Raw genomic sequence first — 20,000 nt, 5'->3', positions numbered from 1 at the left:
AAAGTGTGGAATCCAATGAGCCAGCTTGTACCTAAGTTACGGTCAGAGCGAAAAAAGATACGTCCTGCACTGCACTCTAGTCCTTCACTCTCATGTTCCTCATCCACAAATCTTTCATCCTGGCTCAAATTAATGGGGTAATCTTCGCTTTCTCGGTCCGAATCTCTCTCGCTGCTGGTGTAAACAATGTGCAGATGTGAGGAGCCTTTCAACCTGTGACGTCACGCTACTTCCGCTACAGGCAAGGCTTTTTTTTATCAGCGACCAAAAGTTGCGAACTTTATCGTCGATGTTCTCTACTAAATCCTTTCAGTAAAAATATGGCAATATCGCGAAATGATCAAGTATGACACATAGAATGGATCTGCTATCCCCGTTTAAATAAAAGAATGTCATTTCAGTAGGCCTTTAAAGTCTATTTTAGAAGCTTTTGTGAAATGTAAGCTGGTATATATAGCAGAATACAAATAAAAACAACACAGTCGACGGATATTTGAGTTAAAAAGCCACAAATGCTGCACATTTAAGTCTCTACTCAATGTTCTTGTGAACTAGCGTCCACTGTAGTGGACATTTGTGTTTTTCAGATTTTTCTTTTCTTTTTTTCTTTTTCCAAAATAAAGCAAAAACAGATGTCCAGTCAAGCAGAGGCTGGTTCTCAGGAGTATATGTGAGAGGAAATGTGCTGAATGTTGTCTCCTTGCTCTGGTCTCTCTCTCTCTCTCTCTGTGTGTGTGTGTGTGTGTGTGTGTGTGTGTGTGTGTGTGTGTGTGTGTGTGTGTGTGTGTGTGTGTGTGTGTGTGTGTGTGTGTGTGTGTGTGTGTGTGTGTGTGTGTGTGTGTGTGTGCGTGCGTGCGTGCGTGCGTGCGTGCGTGCGTGCGTGCGTGCGTGTGTGTGCTGGCGCGGAATTGGCACTCTTTAAAAGTCTATTTTAGGAGCTTTTGTGAAATATAAGCTGGTGAATATAGCAGAGTACATAAATAGTGTAACGTATACAATGCAGTACCGTATTTTTCCGACCATAGGGTGCACTGGATTATAGGGCGCATTAAAGGCCTACTAAAATGAATTGTTTTTATTTAAACGGGGATAGCAGATCCATTCTATGTGTCATACTTGATCATTTCACGATATTGCCATATTTTTGCTGAAAGGATTTAGTAGAGAACATCGACGATAAAGTTCGCAACTTTTGCTCGCTGATAAAAAAAAAAGCCTTGCCTGTAGCGGAAGTAGCGTGACGTCACAGGTTGAAAGGCTCCTCACATCTGCACATTGTTTACACCAGCAGCGAGAGAGATTCGGACCGAGAAAGCGAAGATTACCCCATTAATTTGAGCCAGGATGAAAGATTTGTGGATGAGGAACATGAGAGTGAAGGACTAGAGTGCAGTGCAGGACGTATCTTTTTTCGCTCTGACCGTAACTTAGGTACAAGCTGGCTCATTGGATTCCACACTTTCTCCTTTTTCTATTGTGGATCACGGATTCGTATTTTAAACCACCTGGGATACTATATCCTCTTGAAAATGAGAGTCGAGAACGCGAAATGGTGACTTTTATATCCACGACAATACATCGGCGAAACACCTTAGCTACGGAGCTAACGTGATAGCATCGGGCACAAATGCAGATAGAAACAAAAGAAATAAGCCCCTGACTGGAAGGATAGACAGAAGATCAACAATACTATTAAACCATGGACATGTAACTACACGGTTAATGCTTTCCAGCCTGGCAAAGCTTAACAATGCTGTTGCTAACGACGCCATTGAAGCTAACTTAGCAACGGGACCTCACAGAGCTATGATAAAAACATTAGCTATCCACCTACGCCAGCCAGCCCTCATCTGCTCATCAACACCCGTGCTCACCTGCGTTCCAGCGATCGAAGAAGGACTTCACCCGATCATCAATGCGGTCGGTGGCTAGCGTCGGACAGCGCGTCTGCTATCCAAGTCAAAGTCCTCCTGGTTGTGTTGCTGCAGCCAGCCGCTAATACACCGATCCCACCTACAGCTTTCTTCTTTGCAGTCTCCATTGTTCATTAAACAAATTGCAAAAGATTCACCAACACAGATGTCCAGAATACTGTGGAATTATGAGATGAAAACATAGCTTTTTTGTATTGGGGGGGGGGGGGGGGGGGGCGCATGTTTGGGGCGTGGCTAAGTGCGTGGTTAAGAGGAGAGTATATTTACAGCTAGAATTCACCAAATCAAGTATTTCATATATATATATATAATATATATATATATATATGTATGAAATACTTGACTTTCAGTGAATTCTAGCTATATATATATTTTTATTTTATTTTTTATTTTATTATACATATAAATAAAAGACATACTTGAATTTCAGTGTTCTGCAGGCTATCCAGTCGGTGGCAGTATTGTCCTGTTTAAGAGTGTCACAACATTGCTGTTTACGGCAGACGAACTGCTTTACGGTAGAGTAAACGTGACTGCTGTTGTTGTGTGTTGTTAGCGCGCTGGGAGGACGTTAATGAAACTGCCTAACAATAAACCCACATAAGAAACCAAGAACTCTCTCTCCTTGTTGTGCACTCTACTCTCTAAAAGCCGTAGATGTTATGACGTCATTGGGCAGGCAAGCTGCTGGGAAAGCGGACATGAGAACAGGCTGTCCCCACTCAGGTCCGCATTGAGCTGGAGGGGGCGTGGCCTCCAGCTCCGGCTGAATACCGGGAGTTTGTCGGGAGAACATCTCTGCCGGGAGGTTGTCGGGAGAGGCGCTGAATACCGGGATTCTCCCGCTAAAAACGGGAGGGTTGGCAAGTATGAGATAGAGAAAGAGAAGAAGATTATCGACTACGGTGTCAGAACGGACTACAAAGGCGGACGCGTGCACATTTTCTTATATAGCACGTTTACGACAACTTTTAAACTGAACCAAAGTGCTTTACAGGTTAAAAAAGCATAGAGCAAAAAACAAAAACAAAACAAAAAAAACAACAAACAAAAAAACAACAAACAAAGAACGTAAACAATGAATGAGCTGAACAAGATAGTGCAAAAACAATACGGTAAAAGGGGTCGAATAAAAAGTAAACATTTGCTAAATAAAAATAAAAATAATAATAATAAAAGTGTGTGAGGACTTATGCAGATCCCAAATACACATCAGCAGGTACCAGAAGGTAAGGAAAGTTGCTTTTGCATAATATTGCGAAACAAAACACCAGGGGCCGTACTTATCAAGCTTCTTAGAATTACTCCTAAGAAGTCTGCTAAGAGTTGACTTAAGAGTAAATAAATTCTTGGCTGAAAGCTGCACTTAAAAGTTAGTTATCAAGCGTCTTACTCACACTTTCAGCGAAGTGTAGGACTGAATCTTAAGTGTCACACTCAGAGCTGAATTACGACATTACTATGTGCCGTAAACGCAATTTTAGGTGACGTCATTTCTGTGTCCATAGAAATGACCAATCACGGAAGGGAATCCGTTGTCTAAGAATAAAGAAATATCTTGGAAATATTTAAGTGGACAATGGGAGTGTATATTTTGACAATAAGCTACAAAATAATACAAAACAAACTAGTCCCCGCCGGCACTCACGCTACCGCTCCCTCTCTTCTCTCGCCCACACACTCACTGACGTCACTCACCTCACGGCCACACACATACGCTACTGTCATAACATTTTCTTTCCAATTCATTAATTAGGCAACTAATTTGAAACTGGTGTGGGTGGCTCTATATATACTAGCCCACTGCAGACACATGCAGAAATCAACAAGGAATCGAAAAGTATTAAATCTGTGACAAAAATAATATCCGCTCTGTCTAAACGATACCGTTTGATCAGCTGCTCGTCATCAAAAAAAACAACAACATTGTTCCGTTCCCTGAACGTTGGCGCACGTCTCTCTCGCCTCAGTGCCATCCCCTGCTGGCAACTCCTAACCACTTAAGACACCTCTGAAGGTCTCTTAAATATCGTGGAGAGTAGGAGTGATTCTTAGACTTAAGAACGTTGATAAAAAGCTTTTATTCTTAAGTTTGAGAGTAGGACTAAATTTCGCAAATTCTCAGGACTTAAGTGTGAAATGGCACTCTAAGAAGATTGATAAGTACGGCCCCAGATATGTCTTACATTACACACACAGCATAATAATACTCCTATGTTGAAGCACAGTACAATCCATCAAGCGGTGTGGCTTCATAGCTTACCAAAGTCCTACTAAAACATTTTGATAGATTTTTCAGCGCCGTGAGTAATGTTCTATATTTTCAATGGATTATATAAAATGTTGCTGTTGTTTACTTGAGTCATATTGCAGTCTACACGTATCTCTTGTGTGTGACTGCCATCTACTGGTCACACTTATCATCACACCATGTACCAAATAAAATAGCTTCAAGGTCGGTAGGCACGACCAGAATGATTGAAACTGTCGAGTTTTGAGAAAATGAAAGGATTTCAAGTGCGCCTTATAGTCTGAAAAATACATTAGATGACATTTTGGCTTGGAATATTTGAGTTAAAAAGCAACAAAAGCTGCCTAATCAAGTCCACTGCAGTGGACATTTGTGTTTTTCAAGATTCCCCCTTCCCCCCCGAAATAAACCAAAAACAGATGTCCACTGTAGAGGACGCTAATTGTCAGGCGGGCATGTACTGTTTATGTTCTTTGTAAACAATAACACACTTAAATGTGCACCAAGAATCTACTTTTCTTCTCTTTTTGCTCCAAAGCAAAGTAGAAAAGCAGAAGTTGACCGCAGGCTAAAAACGCCGAGTCAGCGTATTGAAGCAGAGGTCTGCAGCAGCCGGACGGGATGATCGCAAACCAACCAGACAATGTGCAGCAGGAATGATTATGAAAGACACGAGTTCGCCGCGCTGAAAAGGGATGATGTCATTGAGGTGGTGTCACCATTTCCTTTGAGCATGTCGGTCGCCGTCTGCGAGGCCGTGACCCACTGGGCTCCCTGCTCCTCCTCGCAGGCCAAAAGAGAATGCTTTCTTTTGCCCTGCCATCGTTTGGAGACGCCGGCGCTATTTTTAGCCTCCTTCCTCGCGCTTACACAACAGCGGCAACTGCCTCGCCACAGCGCCGCGCCAGCCTTTGGTTGCAAAGCCTGCCGTGTCGTGAGAAGTAGTGCGGCGGCGGCAGACACCTCCACCGTGACTCACTGGGACGCCGTGTGCCCTCATGTCCAAACGGCTGCAGAGTCTGAGTGTAGGTGGACCGCCGCCATCTTTTCATCCGCCTCATGGCGCCCGTCCGTGCTCGCTCGCTGAGGAGATCTGCGGCTACAGTGGATGTGCACTAATAGGCCCTCGGCCAACTAAAGTTCAGGAACTTTCTAGGTTCCTGGAACTCTAAGAACGGGGCCTCAGTTCCTGTAGATGCGTGTGGTGGAAATATCTAAATAATAGTTAAAGACCTACTGAAAGCCACTACTAGCGACCACGCAGTCTGATAGTTTATATATCAATGATGAAATCTTAACATTATAACACATGCCAATACGGCCGGGTTAACTTATAAAGTGACATTTTAAATTTGCCGCTAAACTTCCGGTTCGAAACGCCTCTGAGGATGACGTATGCGCGTGACGTAGCCCGGGGAACACGGGTATGCCTTCCACATTGAAGCCAATACGAAAAAGCTCTGTTTTCATTTCATAATTCCACAGTATTCTGGACATCTGTGTTCGTGAATCTGTTGCAATCATGTTCATTGCATTATGGAGAAGGAAGCTGAGCAAGCAAAGAAGAAAGTTGTCGGTGCGAAACGGACGTATTTTTCGAACGTAGTCAGCAACAACAGTACACAGCCGGCGCTTCTTTGTTTACATTCCCGAAAGATGCAGTCAAGATGGAAGAACTCGGATAACAGAGACTCTAACCAGGAGGACTTTTGACTTCGATACACAGACGCCTGTAGAGAACTGGGACAACACAGACTCTTACCAGGATTACTTTGATTTGGATGACAAAGACGCAGACGTGCTACTGTGAGTATGCAGCTTTGGCTTCTAAACATTTGATCGCTTGACCGTATGTGCGCAACTTTTTTTTGCGTATGTACGTAACCTTTTTAAAATATATAAGCTTTATGAACCTTGGGTTAGGTGAACGGTCTTTTGGGCTGAGTGATTGTGTGTGTTGATCAGGTGTTTGAATTGTATTGGCGTGTTCTATGGAGCTAGGAGCTAGCAGAGGAGCTAGGAGCTAGCATAACAAACACGCAGGTGTTTTTATGCAGGATTAATTTGTGGCATATTAAAAATAAGCCTGGTTGTGTTGTGGCTAATAGAGTATATATATGTCTTGTGTTTATTTACTGTTGTAGTCATTCCCAGCTGAATATCAGGTCACCCCCGGCTCTCACAGCATCTTCACTATCTGAATAGCTTCAACTCCCCACTAGTCCTTCACTTGCACTTTACTCATCCACAAATCTTTCATCCTCGCTCAAATTAATGGGGAAATTGTCGCTTTCTCTGTCCGAATCTCTCTCACTTCATGCGGCCATCATTGTAAACAATAGGGAACTTTGCGTATATGTTCAACTGACTACGTCACGCTACTTCCGGTAGGGGCAAGCCTTTTTTTTTATCAGATACCAAAAGTTGCAATCTTTATCGTCGTTGTTCTATACTAAATCCTTTCAGCAACAATATGGCAATATCGCGAAATGATCAAGTATGACACATAGAATAGATCTGCTATCCCCGTTTAAATAAAAAAAATTCATTTCAGTAGGCCTTTAAGTTCAAGTTAAGTTAAGTTAAATGGGTTATACTTTTCTACCTTCAAGCTACTCAAAGCGCTTTGACACTATTTCCACATTCACACACTGATAACCATAACCACCACCCATCAGGAGCAAGGGTGAAGTGTCTTGCTCAAGGACACGACTGGCGTGAGCAGGATGGTAGAAGGCGGGGGATTGAACCAGGAACCCAACGCGCCACGCCGTTCCCAATGATGATAAAGTACCAATGATTGTCACACACACACTAGGTGTGGTGAAATTTGTCCTCCGCATTTGTCCCATCCCCTCGTGAGGGGAGCAACAGCAAGAATAGACATTTGAAAGGCAATTTCAAATAAATCAAGAATAGTGAACAACAGGCTGAATAAGTGTACGTTATATGAGGCATAAATAACCAACTGGTATGTTAACGTAACATATTATGGTAAGAGTCATTCAAATAACTATAACATATAACATAGAGAGCAGTGGTTCTCAACCTTTTTTCAGTAATGTACCCTCTGTGAACATTTTTATAATTCAAGTACCCCCTAATCAGAGCAAAGCATTTTTGGCTGAAAAAAAGAGATACAGAAGTAAAATACAGCACTATGTCATCAGTTTCTGATTTATTAAATTGTATAACAGTGCAAAATATTGCTCATTTGTTGTGGTCTTTCTTGAACTATTTGGAAAAAAAGATATAAAAATAACTAAAAACTTGTTGACAAATAAAAAAGTGATTCAATTATAAATAAAGATTTCTACACATAGAAGGAATCATCAATCCCTCTTTGGGGATTGTAATAGAGATCCATCTGGATTCATCAACTTCATTCTAAACATTTCTTCACAAAAAAAGAAATCTTTAATATCCATATTTATGGAACATGTCCACAAAAAATCGAGCTGTCAACACTGAATATTGCATTGTTGCATTGTAATGAATGGAATAGCCTACTTGATTTGATGTTCAGTTTATGAACTCACATTCATATTTTGTTAAAGTATTATTCAATAAATATATTTATAAAGGATTTTTGAATTGTTGCTATTTTGAGAATATTTTTAAAAAATCTCACGTACCCCTTGGCATACCTTGAAGTACCCCCAGGGGTACGCGTACCCCCATTTGAGAACCACTGATATAGAACATGCTATACGTTTACCAAACAATCCGTCACTCCTAATCGCTAAATCCCATGAAATCTTATACGTCTAGTCTCTTACGTGAATGACATCAATAATATTATTTGATATTTTACGCTAATGTGTTAATCATTTCACACATAAGTCGCTCCTGAGTGTAAGTCGCACCCCCGGCCAAACTATGAAAAAAACTGCGACTTACAGTCCGAAAAATACAGTAGCTACCTGCTGCCACCTACTGACACGGAAGAGTATTACAGGGTTACTCTGCCGAGCTCTAGACAGCACCGACACTCAACAACAACACATCATTTGCAGACTATAATTACTGCTTTGCAAATAATATATTTAACCCAAACAGGTGAAATGAGATCATCTCCCATGGTTGAAAAAGACTGGTCTAGGTCACATGACTGCCATCATTTGCACTACTTCAATACGCCTTCCATCAGATTTGGAGTGGAGTTCAGGGACGGCCGAAGAGTGTTTCCCTTCCAGGAACACAGAAACCCAAAAGGGACACACTCACCCACGACCCAATACTTTTGTCAATGTGGTGTTTGTTTACGTCTGAAGCCCCGGTTGTGTTTTGTCAATCCTCGTCCACAGTTGAAGTGCTGATGGAAGTCTAATGGGGCACTATCCTGTTTACCCTATGCAAGAGCCTGGGGGCGGGGTCAAACAGCATTTAACCTCCCGCTATTGGATTGTGCAGCTGGCCCCACCCCCTCCTAAACAATCAGCTGCTTGAGGAGTCAACCACTGGCTTTTCCCACAATCCTGTCCTCTCTAAATATAATCTCTCTGACATTATTCTTTATTTTTCAATCCAACAGATGAGATAAAAACATTGAAAAGTGTGTACGCTCCTAGTCATGGTTTGGAAATGCAGCCTCCAAAGTACTTGAACTTTAACTTCATATTTGTTCAGGACAGAAAAATGGCACTAAAGCTTCCATATGTTAGCCTGTGTGATGTTTAAAGTCTGTTTATGTTGACTTTATGGAAGTTTTATCCAATATTTCAGACCTCTGCGGAGAGTGTTGTGGCCCCACTTGATGTTAAAGTACCAATGATTGTAAAGTTCAAGTTAAAGTACCAATGATTGTAAAGTTCAAGTTAAAGTACCAATGATTGTAAAGTTAAAGTACCAATGATTGTAAAGTTCAAGTTAAAGTACCAATGATTGTAAAGTTCAAGTACCAATGATTGTAAAGTTCAAGTTAAAGTACCAATGATTGTAAAGTTAAAGTACCAATGATTGTAAAGTTCAAGTACCAATGATTGTAAAGTTCAAGTTAAAGTACCAATGATTGTAAAGTTAAAGTACCAATGATTGTAAAGTTCAAGTTAAAGTACCAATGATTGTAAAGTTCAAGTACCAATGATTGTAAAGTTCAAGTTAAAGTACCAATGATTGTAAAGTTCAGGCTAAAGTACCAATTATTGTAAAGTTAAGCTAAAGTACCCATGATTGTAAAGTTCAAGCTAAAGTACCAATGATTGTAAAGTTCAAGTTAAAGTACCAATGATTGTAAAGTTCAAGTACCAATGATTGTAAAGTTCAAGTTAAAGTACCAATTATTGTAAAGTTAAGCTAAAGTACCCATGATTGTAAAGTTCAAGCTAAAGTACCAATGATTGTAAAGTTCAAGTTAAAGTACCAATGATTGTAAAGTTCAAGTTAAAGTACCAATGATTGTAAAGTTCAAGTTAAAGTACCAATGATTGTAAAGTTAAAGTACCAATGATTGTAAAGTTAAAGTACCAATGATTGTAAAGTTCAAGTTAAAGTACCAATGATTGTAGAGTTCAAGTTAAAGTACCAATGATTGTAAAGTTCAAGTTAAAGTACCAATGATTGTAAAGTTCAAGTTAAAGTACCAATGATTGTAAAGTTCAAGTTAAAGTACCAATGATTGTAAAGTTAAAGTACCAATGATTGTAAAGTTCAAGTTAAAGTACCAATGATTGTAAAGTTAAAGTACCAATGATTGTAAAGTTCAAGTTAAAGTACCAATGATTGTAAAGTTCAGGCTAAAGTACCAATTATTGTAAAGTTAAGCTAAAGTACCCATGATTGTAAAGTTCAAGCTAAAGTACCAATGATTGTAAAGTTCAAGTTAAAGTACCAATGATTGTAAAGTTCAGGCTAAAGTACCAATGATTGTAAAGTTCAAGTTAAAGTACCAATGATTGTAAAGTTCAAGTACCAATGATTGTAAAGTTCAAGTTAAAGTACCAATGATTGTAAAGTTAAGCTAAAGTACCCATGATTGTAAAGTTCAAGCTAAAGTACCAATGATTGTAAAGTTCAAGTTAAAGTACCAATGATTGTAAAGTTCAAGTTAAAGTACCAATGATTGTAAAGTTCAAGTTAAAGTACCAATGATTGTAAAGTTAAAGTACCAATGATTGTAAAGTTAAAGTACCAATGATTGTAAAGTTCAAGTTAAAGTACCAATGATTGTAGAGTTCAAGTTAAAGTACCAATGATTGTAAAGTTCAAGTTAAAGTACCAATGATTGTAAAGTTCAAGTTAAAGTACCAATGATTGTAAAGTTCAAGTTAAAGTACCAATGATTGTAAAGTTAAAGTACCAATGATTGTAAAGTTCAAGTTAAAGTACCAATGATTGTAAAGTTAAAGTACCAATGATTGTAAAGTTCAAGTTAAAGTACCAATGATTGTAAAGTTCAGGCTAAAGTACCAATTATTGTAAAGTTAAGCTAAAGTACCCATGATTGTAAAGTTCAAGCTAAAGTACCAATGATTGTAAAGTTCAAGTTAAAGTACCAATGATTGTAAAGTTCAGGCTAAAGTACCAATGATTGTAAAGTTCAAGTTAAAGTACCAATGATTGTAAAGTTCAAGTACCAATGATTGTAAAGTTCAAGTTAAAGTACCAATTATTGTAAAGTTAAGCTAAAGTACCCATGATTGTAAAGTTCAAGCTAAAGTACCAATGATTGTAAAGTTCAAGTTAAAGTACCAATGATTGTAAAGTTCAAGTTAAAGTACCAATGATTGTAAAGTTCAAGTTAAAGTACCAATGATTGTAAAGTTAAAGTACCAATGATTGTAAAGTTAAAGTACCAATGATTGTAAAGTTCAAGTTAAAGTACCAATGATTGTAAAGTTAAAGTACCAATGATTGTAAAGTTCAAGTTAAAGTACCAATGATTGTAGAGTTCAAGTTAAAGTACCAATGATTGTAAAGTTCAAGTTAAAGTACCAATGATTGTAAAGTTCAAGTTAAAGTACCAATGATTGTAAAGTTCAAGTTAAAGTACCAATGATTGTAAAGTTAAAGTACCAATGATTGTAAAGTTCAAGTTAAAGTACCAATGATTGTAAAGTTAAAGTACCAATGATTGTAAAGTTCAAGTTAAAGTACCAATGATTGTAAAGTTCAGGCTAAAGTACCAATTATTGTAAAGTTAAGCTAAAGTACCCATGATTGTAAAGTTCAAGCTAAAGTACCAATGATTGTAAAGTTCAAGTTAAAGTACCAATGATTGTAAAGTTCAGGCTAAAGTACCAATGATTGTAAAGTTCAAGTTAAAGTACCAATGATTGTAAAGTTCAAGTACCAATGATTGTAAAGTTCAAGTTAAAGTACCAATTATTGTAAAGTTAAGCTAAAGTACCCATGATTGTAAAGTTCAAGCTAAAGTACCAATGATTGTAAAGTTAAAGTTAAAGTACCAATGATTGTAAAGTTCAAGTTAAAGTACCAATGATTGTAAAGTTCAAGTTAAAGTACCAATGATTGTAAAGTTAAAGTACCAATGATTGTAAAGTTAAAGTACCAATGATTGTAAAGTTCAAGTTAAAGTACCAATGATTGTAAAGTTAAAGTACCAATGATTGTAAAGTTCAAGTTAAAGTACCAATGATTGTAGAGTTCAAGTTAAAGTACCAATGATTGTAAAGTTCAAGTTAAAGTACCAATGATTGTAAAGTTCAAGTTAAAGTACCAATGATTGTAAAGTTCAAGTTAAAGTACCAATGATTGTAAAGTTAAAGTACCAATGATTGTAAAGTTCAAGTTAAAGTACCAATGATTGTAAAGTTCAAGTACCAATGATTGTAAAGTTCAAGTTAAAGTACCAATGATTGTAAAGTTCAGGCTAAAGTACCAATGATTGTAAAGTTAAGCTAAAGTACCCATGATTGTAAAGTTCAAGCTAAAGTACCAATGATTGTAAAGTTCAAGTTAAAGTACCAATGATTGTAAAGTTCAGGCTAAAGTACCAATGATTGTAAAGTTCAAGTTAAAGTACCAATGATTGTAAAGTTAAAGTACCAATGATTGTAAAGTTCAAGTTAAAGTACCAATTATTGTAAAGTTAAGCTAAAGTACCCATGATTGTAAAGTTCAAGCTAAAGTACCAATGATTGTAAAGTTCAAGTTAAAGTACCAATGATTGTAAAGTTCAAGTTAAAGTACCAATGATTGTAAAGTTCAAGTTAAAGTACCAATGATTGTAAAGTTAAAGTACCAATGATTGTAAAGTTAAAGTACCAATGATTGTAAAGTTCAAGTTAAAGTACCAATGATTGTAAAGTTAAAGTACCAATGATTGTAAAGTTCAAGTTAAAGTACCAATGATTGTAGAGTTCAAGTTAAAGTACCAATGATTGTAAAGTTCAAGTTAAAGTACCAATGATTGTAAAGTTCAAGCTAAAGTACCAATGATTGTAAAGTTCAAGTTAAAGTACCAATGATTGTAAAGTTCAAGTTAAAGTACCAATGATTGTAAAGTTCAAGTTAAAGTACCAATGATTGTAAAGTTCAAGTTAAAGTACCAATGATTGTAAAGTTCGAGTTAAAGTACCAATGATTGTAAAGTTCAAGTTAAAGTACCAATGATTGTAAAGTTCAAGCTAACGTACCAATGATTGTAAAGTTCAAGCTAAAGTACCAATGATTGTAAAGTTCAAGTTAAAGTACCAATGATTGTAAAGTTCAAGTTAAAGTACCAATGATAGTAAAGTTCAAGTTAAAGTACCAATGATTGTAAAGTTCAAGCTAAAGTACCAATAATTGTAAAGTTCAAGCTAAAGTACCAATGATTGTAAAGTTCAAGTTAAAGTACCAATGATTGTAAAGTTCAAGCTAAAGTACCAATGATTGTAAAGTTCAAGTTCAAGTACCAATGATTGTAAAGTTCAAGTTAAAGTACCAATGATTGTAAAGTTCATGTTCAAGTACCAATGATTGTAAAGTTAAAGTACCAATGATTGTAAAGTTAAAGTACCAATGATTGTAAAGTTCAAGTTAAAGTACCAATGATTGTAAAGTTCAAGTACCAATGATTGTAAAGTTCAAGCTAAAGTACCAATGATTGTAAAGTTCAAGTTAAAGTACCAATGATTGTAAAGTTCAAGTACCAATGATTGTAAAGTTCAAGTTAAAGTACCAATGATTGTCACACACACTTGATATCATCTTGCATGTGCAGGTTACGGAGTCGTACTTGCGTCGTAAAATGTTAGCAGTTTGGTAAGTCTCTTGTCAAAAAGGAGAGAACCCTAATAAACTTTTGGAGCTAACGTCATTTAACGGCACTTTGTTCCCGCCAGGATGAAAAAAATGTGTGTATTAAAAAATGTTGGAGTCATATTTTTATTTTTGTTCTGCTTTTTTCCACACAGATTTCTCAATAAACTTCAGTTTGGAAATAAAAACAGAAAACGTGCTAACTTTTTTGTGTTAGTATTTTAAACTAGTGATGTGCGATACCACTGATTTTCTCCCCGATCCCAAGTCAAATTCAGGCTGGTATCGGCGATACCAAATTCAGGTCCCGATACTTTGTGGAAAAACACCAAAGTTTTCAAAGTTGTAAGAAAAAAAGAGCATTTTAAAACTAATGAATAATAATATACTTAGTCGAAGGCTGAGAATCTTTGGACACAACACGATTCAAGTAGATTCTTGGGGGTAACGATTCAATTCAGAATCCATTCTCGATTCAAAATCCATACTTTTTTCATACGTTAGCCAAACATTGAATAAAGTCAAATACAAATAAGGCAACAAGAGAAGTATCCAACACTTGTAAATGTGTACGTTGGATATAGATCATCTACATCTACTACATGATATGTCTGAGTGGCTGGACAGGACAGATTGAAAAAAAAAAATAAAAAAAAAAATGTTTGATTATTCTGAATTGATTAAGAATCGTTACAAATAAAAATCGTGATTAATTTGAAAATCTTTTTTTTTTTTACACCCCTAGTAAATACCGTAAAATGTACATTTTTTATGGTAATTAAAAAAAACAAAAACGCATACAAATCCATTTTTGATGATTCTGAATCGATTAAGAATCGTTACAAATAAGAATTGCGATTAATCTGAAAATCTTTTTTTTAACACCCCTAGTACGTAAAATGTACAGTTGTTTTTACAGTAAAACATTTTTTTATAAAAATAATCGATTTTGGATTATTCTGAGCCCTGTGATGAGGTGGTGACTTGTCCAGGGTGTACCCCGCCTACCACCCGAATGCAGCTGAGATAGGCTTCAGCACCCCCCCGCCACCCAGGAAGGGACAAGCAGTAGGAAATGGATGGATGGATGGAGATTATTCTGAATCGATTAAGAATCGTTACAAATATGAAAATCTTTTTTTTTGACAACCCTTGTAAACACCATAAAAAGTACAGTTATTTTTACAGTTAAAAAAACCCCAAAAATCGATTTGATTATTCTGAATCGATTAAGAATTGTTACAAATAAGAATCGCGATTAATCTGAAAATCTTTTTTTTTGACACCCTTAGTAAACACCTTAAAAAGTCCAGTTGTTTTTACGGTTAAAGAAAACAACAAAAAATAATAATCGATTTTGGATTATTCTGAATCGACTAAGAATCGTTACGATTAAGAATCGTTACAAATAAAAATCGCGATTAATCTGAGAATCATTGTTATTGACACCCCTAGTAAACACCATAAAAATGTACAGTTGTTTTTACAGTAAAATATTTTTTTATAAAAATAATCGATTTTGGATTATTCTGAGCCCTGTGATGAGGTGGTGACTTGTCCAGGGTGTACCCCGCCTACCACCCGAATGCAGCTGAGATAGGCTTCAGCACCCCCCGCCACCCCGGAAGGGACAAGCAGTAGAAAATGGATGGATGGATGGAGATTATTCTGAATCGATTAAGAATCGTTACAAGTATGAAAATCTTTTTTTTTGACAGCCCTTGTAAACACCATAAAAAGTACAGTTATTTTTACAGTAAAAAAAACCCCAAAAATCGATTTGATTATTCTGAATCGATTAAGAATTGTTACAAATAAGAATTGCGATTAATCTGAAAATCTTTTTTTTGACACCCTTAGTAAACACCATAAAAAGTCCAGTTGTTTTTACGGTTAAAGAAAACAACAAAAAATAATAATCGATTTTGGATTATTCTGAATCGATTAAGAATTGTTACGATTAAGAATCGTTACAAATAAAAATTGTGATTAATCTGACAATCATTCTTATTGACACCCCTAGTAAACACCATAAAATTTACAGTTTTACGGAAAAAAAATGAATACAAATTATTGTCCATCCATCCATTTTCTTCCGCTTATTTGAACTCGGGTCGCGGGGGCAGCAGCCTAAGCAGGGAAGTCCAGACTTCCCTCTCCCCAGCCACTTCGTCCAGGTCATTGGGTCACTTTTTGAAGGAATCTTCAGAAAGCCAAATATCCTCCCTCTGGATCGGGATGTCTCTAATATTAATTGACATGACCAAGTAGTATTATCACCGGAGGACGAGGCTAAACATGTTACAGCAACCTTGAAGCAGACATGCCAATAGCTAAGCTAACCGCTAAGATAGCTTCAAATAACACCAATAAATATGTTTTTAATAAACTTAAAGAAGTCGCAGTTATTAACAGGAAATGCCAAAGTGGATTAATAAGAGTTCAGAGAGGATCATGCTTTTCTTAACTTTTTTGTTTCAGTTGTATTCATGTTTACAAACCCTCCAGGACAAAGGGGGGGGGGCAAAGACCAAAGAGTTCTTGGGTGTTGTTGACTTAGTTTTGATGAAACAATTGTACTGAGAGAGAATACGGACATTGAAGGTTTAATGAAAGTGCATATTGAAACGTACCTCACTTCCACGTGATTGTGTGACGTGTCCTTCTTCTTCTTCTCATTAGGCCGCCTGCAGACGAGCCTGCATGCATGGAAATAATGAGTGTTGTGGAGCAGGGCGTACATTGATACAGCAGCACCTTGGGGCTCTCCTTCTCCCGACGATGTCGCCCACAAACCATCGCATCATCCACCAGGAATTAATTGGATTTGGGAGCAGGACAGACAGACAAAACATCTCACCTCATTCTCCCCCTTTATGTCTGCCCCGCCCCCACCGCCACACACACACACACACACACACACACACACACACACACACACACACACACACACACACACACACACACACACACACACACACACACACACACACACACACCGCCACACACACACAATATGGCAGGTTCCTCCCAGGAGGGTTGGATCCTGTCTTTCTTTCTTGGATACAGTGTTACCATGGCAGCCATGTCTTCTGCTTGCACGTGCAACCACACACTCACATCCATTCACCCGCTCGCCTATTCATCTGCAGTCTGCGTGTTAACACACTACACAATTACAATTATTTATTTAAAAAAATACATGAAAGGGACAAGCGGTAGGTAATGGATGGATGGATGAATGGATAAAAAATATAAAAAATATTTGTATTTAATTATTTCATATTTGTTTTTTTTTGGGGGGGGGGGGGGGCTAGAAAAAAAAAACTACATTAATATATATATATATATATATATATATATATATATATATATATATATATATATATATATATATATATATATATATATATAATTTTAGTAATTTTTTGGGGGGGTGGGGGGAAAATGTGTTTCATATTACATGCATTATTTTCTTTTTCCCTTTCATATATAAATCTTTAAAATAACAAAAAAATAAAAAAAATTGCATCCACACCACTCCCATCCATTCATTGGCTCGCCTATTAATCTGCAGTCTGCATGTTTAAACACTAAACAATTAAAAATATATATATATGTATGTTATATGTATATACAATTATTTTATTTTTGTATTTCTTTTTTTAAACATATATATATATATATTTTTTTTAAAATATATATATTTTTTAATAATATTTATAAAACTATTTGGGAGAGGTAAAAAAACAAAACAAATACATTTATATTTATATTTAAATATCTATATCTATATCTATATATATATATATATATATATTTATATTTAAATACATATATATATATATATATATATAAATATATATATATATTTTTTCCTAATATGTATATATATATTTACATAGATATATATATATATTTAAATATATTTTAATGTATTTATGTTTATATATACATATATACACATACATATATATTTAAATATATATACATACATGTATATTTAAATATACGTATTTAAATATATTTATACATATTTAAATATATTTTAATGTAATTAAGTTTATTTATATATATAAATAAACATAATTACATTAAAATATATTTAAATATATATTTAAATATATATCAATGTAATTATGTTTATTTATATATACACATATTTACATATATACATACATATGTATATTTAAATATATAATATATACATATTTAAATATATTTTAATGTAATTATGTTTATATATATATATAAACAATTACATTAAAATATATTTAAATATATATTTAAATACATATATAAACATAAATACATTAAAATACATTAAAATATATATTTATATATATATATATATTTAAATATATTTTAATGTAATTTTATTATTTATTAATGTATTTATGTTTTTTTTTTACCCCTCCCAAAAAATAAAATAAAAAGAAACACAAAAAAATATATATTTATATATATATTTTTATAGTTTTGAGGGGGTGTAGCAAAAAAGTTTGTTTTATTTTGCCTGTATTAATTTTTTACCCGTCAAATAAAGATTTTTTTTTTTTTTTTTTAAAAGGCAAGTCACGGAATGCACTTTTCAGTTCCAGCTGATTTTATTTCCTTCTCGGAGGAAAAGAAATACAAATAAAAACAACAATCTGTACAGAGGTCTGAGAGGCAGTGATTGACCCAAAAACATTGGCTGTTTTTTTTTCTTTCTTCTAAGTTATAAACATCAAAAGGATATTGGCATGATCGGACAAAACATGGTCATACACAGCATATTGCACAAATGAAAAAAATAAAATAAAAAGTCTTGAAAAAGAGAAAAACTCCCCGACAACAATCATCTTCTTCAAGGTGTCCAAAGATGGCCGTCCTAGTGCCTGTCGTTTAAAAAAAAAAAACACACAATCTTTGCTTATAATACAGTCAGTTTACATAAATATCTTCATGTTATTATTCTTTTAAAAATCTTAAACACAACAGCTATAGCTACATATACCTGAATCTGAAATACAAATGCTAGTTTGCCATGCCATTAAAAACAAAAACAAAACAAAACAAAAATACACAAGCAGTTGTTTGCTAGACTTAAGATAGCCAACTTGTTCATTTTGGAACCGATGAAGCACTTCTTGCACCTCCTTCCCTCCTGTAGGCAAAGTGGAATGAGCGTATGAGATTCCATCCAGTGGTTTGGAAATAAAACTTCAGAAAAGCACAGAGAGGTGTTAGTGTCACCCCGGGGGGCCATGTTGTTGTTGTTGTTGTTGTTGTCGTCTGGGAGGCACCGCTCAGACTGGTGGTGAGTGGTGTGTACTAGGCTGCCGCCATTAAGAAGCACGTGGCTAAAAAATACTGTAAACACTGTGTGAGGTCAGATTGTGCCAACCATCCCCCGACATTTCTGCACATCCAAAGACGGAGGCGACTACAGACCTCACCGCCCTCCTCAAACTTTCTATAGATTTTGTACAAAAATACAAGTAAAAAAATCATGACGCGCTCCAAAAAGTGAGACGCTTGAAATAAGAGACACTTTCTAGCCCTTCCGCGCTGGATTACAGACAAAGTGTGTGTGCACACAAACACAACCAAAAAAAAAAAAAAGAAGCATGCACGAGAACAATACTTCTATATGTATCAAAACATTTTGGCCGGTATAAATACATCGAGATATAAAAAAAAAAAAAAGAGTCAGGAACTACAAACTCGAAGCACTAAAGGCAGAAAGGATGCAGATTTTTTTTTGGGGGGGGGGGGGGGAAGCGTTGGTCCTGAATTGTGCACTGAGTTTTATTTTGAAAGTCCTGCCGTTGAAAGAGAAAGCTGGTGGTCGTGAATTTTGTGTCCAATAAAGAAGAAGAGGAACAAAAAAGGTCTCACATTGCGTAATTACGCAGCAATGAACATGAAACGACAATAAAATCCTCCTCATCCGGGAGCGCATGCGCATTGAAGTACTTGTGGGGCGGAGACACCTGGATCACACCTGGAGCGTCTTCCCAGTTCAAGTTCAGTTTCCGGCTCTTTCAAAGGAGTCCTTCTGCGTACATTCACTCCGAATGCGCGAACATATTGCGCGCACCTTGGCCAGGTGCTCGTCAGTAGGTGAAGACCAGGTTGGAGATGGTGGACTCCAGCCAGTCCCCTGAGATCATCTCGCTCACCTCCCGGGTGCAGTAGTCGGGGAAGTCGAAGTGGGAGCCGGCGCCGCACGCCCCGAAGCTCCAGTCCAAGTCCCGGTCCAGATCCGCCTCCGAGAAGCCCTGCACGCCGCCCTGCAGGGACGCGCCCTCGAAGCCGCCGGGGCTCGGGTTCAGGTCGAGCCGCTCGTCCTCAAACTCCTCATCCGAGGAGGTGGAGGAGGAGGAGGAGGAGGAGGAGGAAGAGGGGGAGTGCGCGGCGGACGGGGTCGGCGAGGACGCGCGGGAGGAGTAGCGCAGGCGCGCCGTGTGGGACGACTCGCTGGCCCCGGGACTGGACTCCTCGTACAGGCTCAGAGGGTCGCTGGACTCGGCCGAGCTGCTCAGGGTGGGACTGGCCGGGACTCCGACGGAAGGGGGCCCGCACTCCGAGCCGCGTCCGGTGCGCTTCTCCGGGATCATCCTGGC

General features: G+C 37.0%; 1 protein-coding gene and 1 long non-coding RNA gene across 2 annotated transcripts in view; both read right to left on the bottom strand.

The window, feature by feature from the left end:
* LOC133636298 (uncharacterized) overlaps positions 1 to 20,000 on the bottom strand; it is a 174,399-nt gene that overhangs the window by 69,515 nt on the left and 84,884 nt on the right. The window contains exon 4 of the long non-coding RNA XR_009822215.1: positions 16,023 to 16,088. This is a non-coding gene — a long non-coding RNA (uncharacterized LOC133636298). The remainder of the gene's footprint in view (positions 1 to 16,022; positions 16,089 to 20,000) is intronic.
* Positions 17,978 to 20,000, bottom strand: part of sox4a (SRY-box transcription factor 4a) — a 2,868-nt gene continuing 845 nt past the window's right edge. Inside the window, exon 1 of the mRNA XM_062030157.1 lies at positions 17,978 to 20,000. This exon is cut by the window's right edge and continues 845 nt beyond it. Coding sequence (XP_061886141.1) covers positions 19,491 to 20,000 — 510 coding nt within the window. The 3' untranslated portion in view covers positions 17,978 to 19,490.

This window comes from Entelurus aequoreus, linkage group LG20, assembly GCF_033978785.1.
Source record: "Entelurus aequoreus isolate RoL-2023_Sb linkage group LG20, RoL_Eaeq_v1.1, whole genome shotgun sequence".
In the NCBI taxonomy this organism is placed as follows: domain Eukaryota; kingdom Metazoa; phylum Chordata; class Actinopteri; order Syngnathiformes; family Syngnathidae; genus Entelurus; species Entelurus aequoreus.
This window is presented reverse-complemented; position numbering and strand designations above follow the sequence as displayed.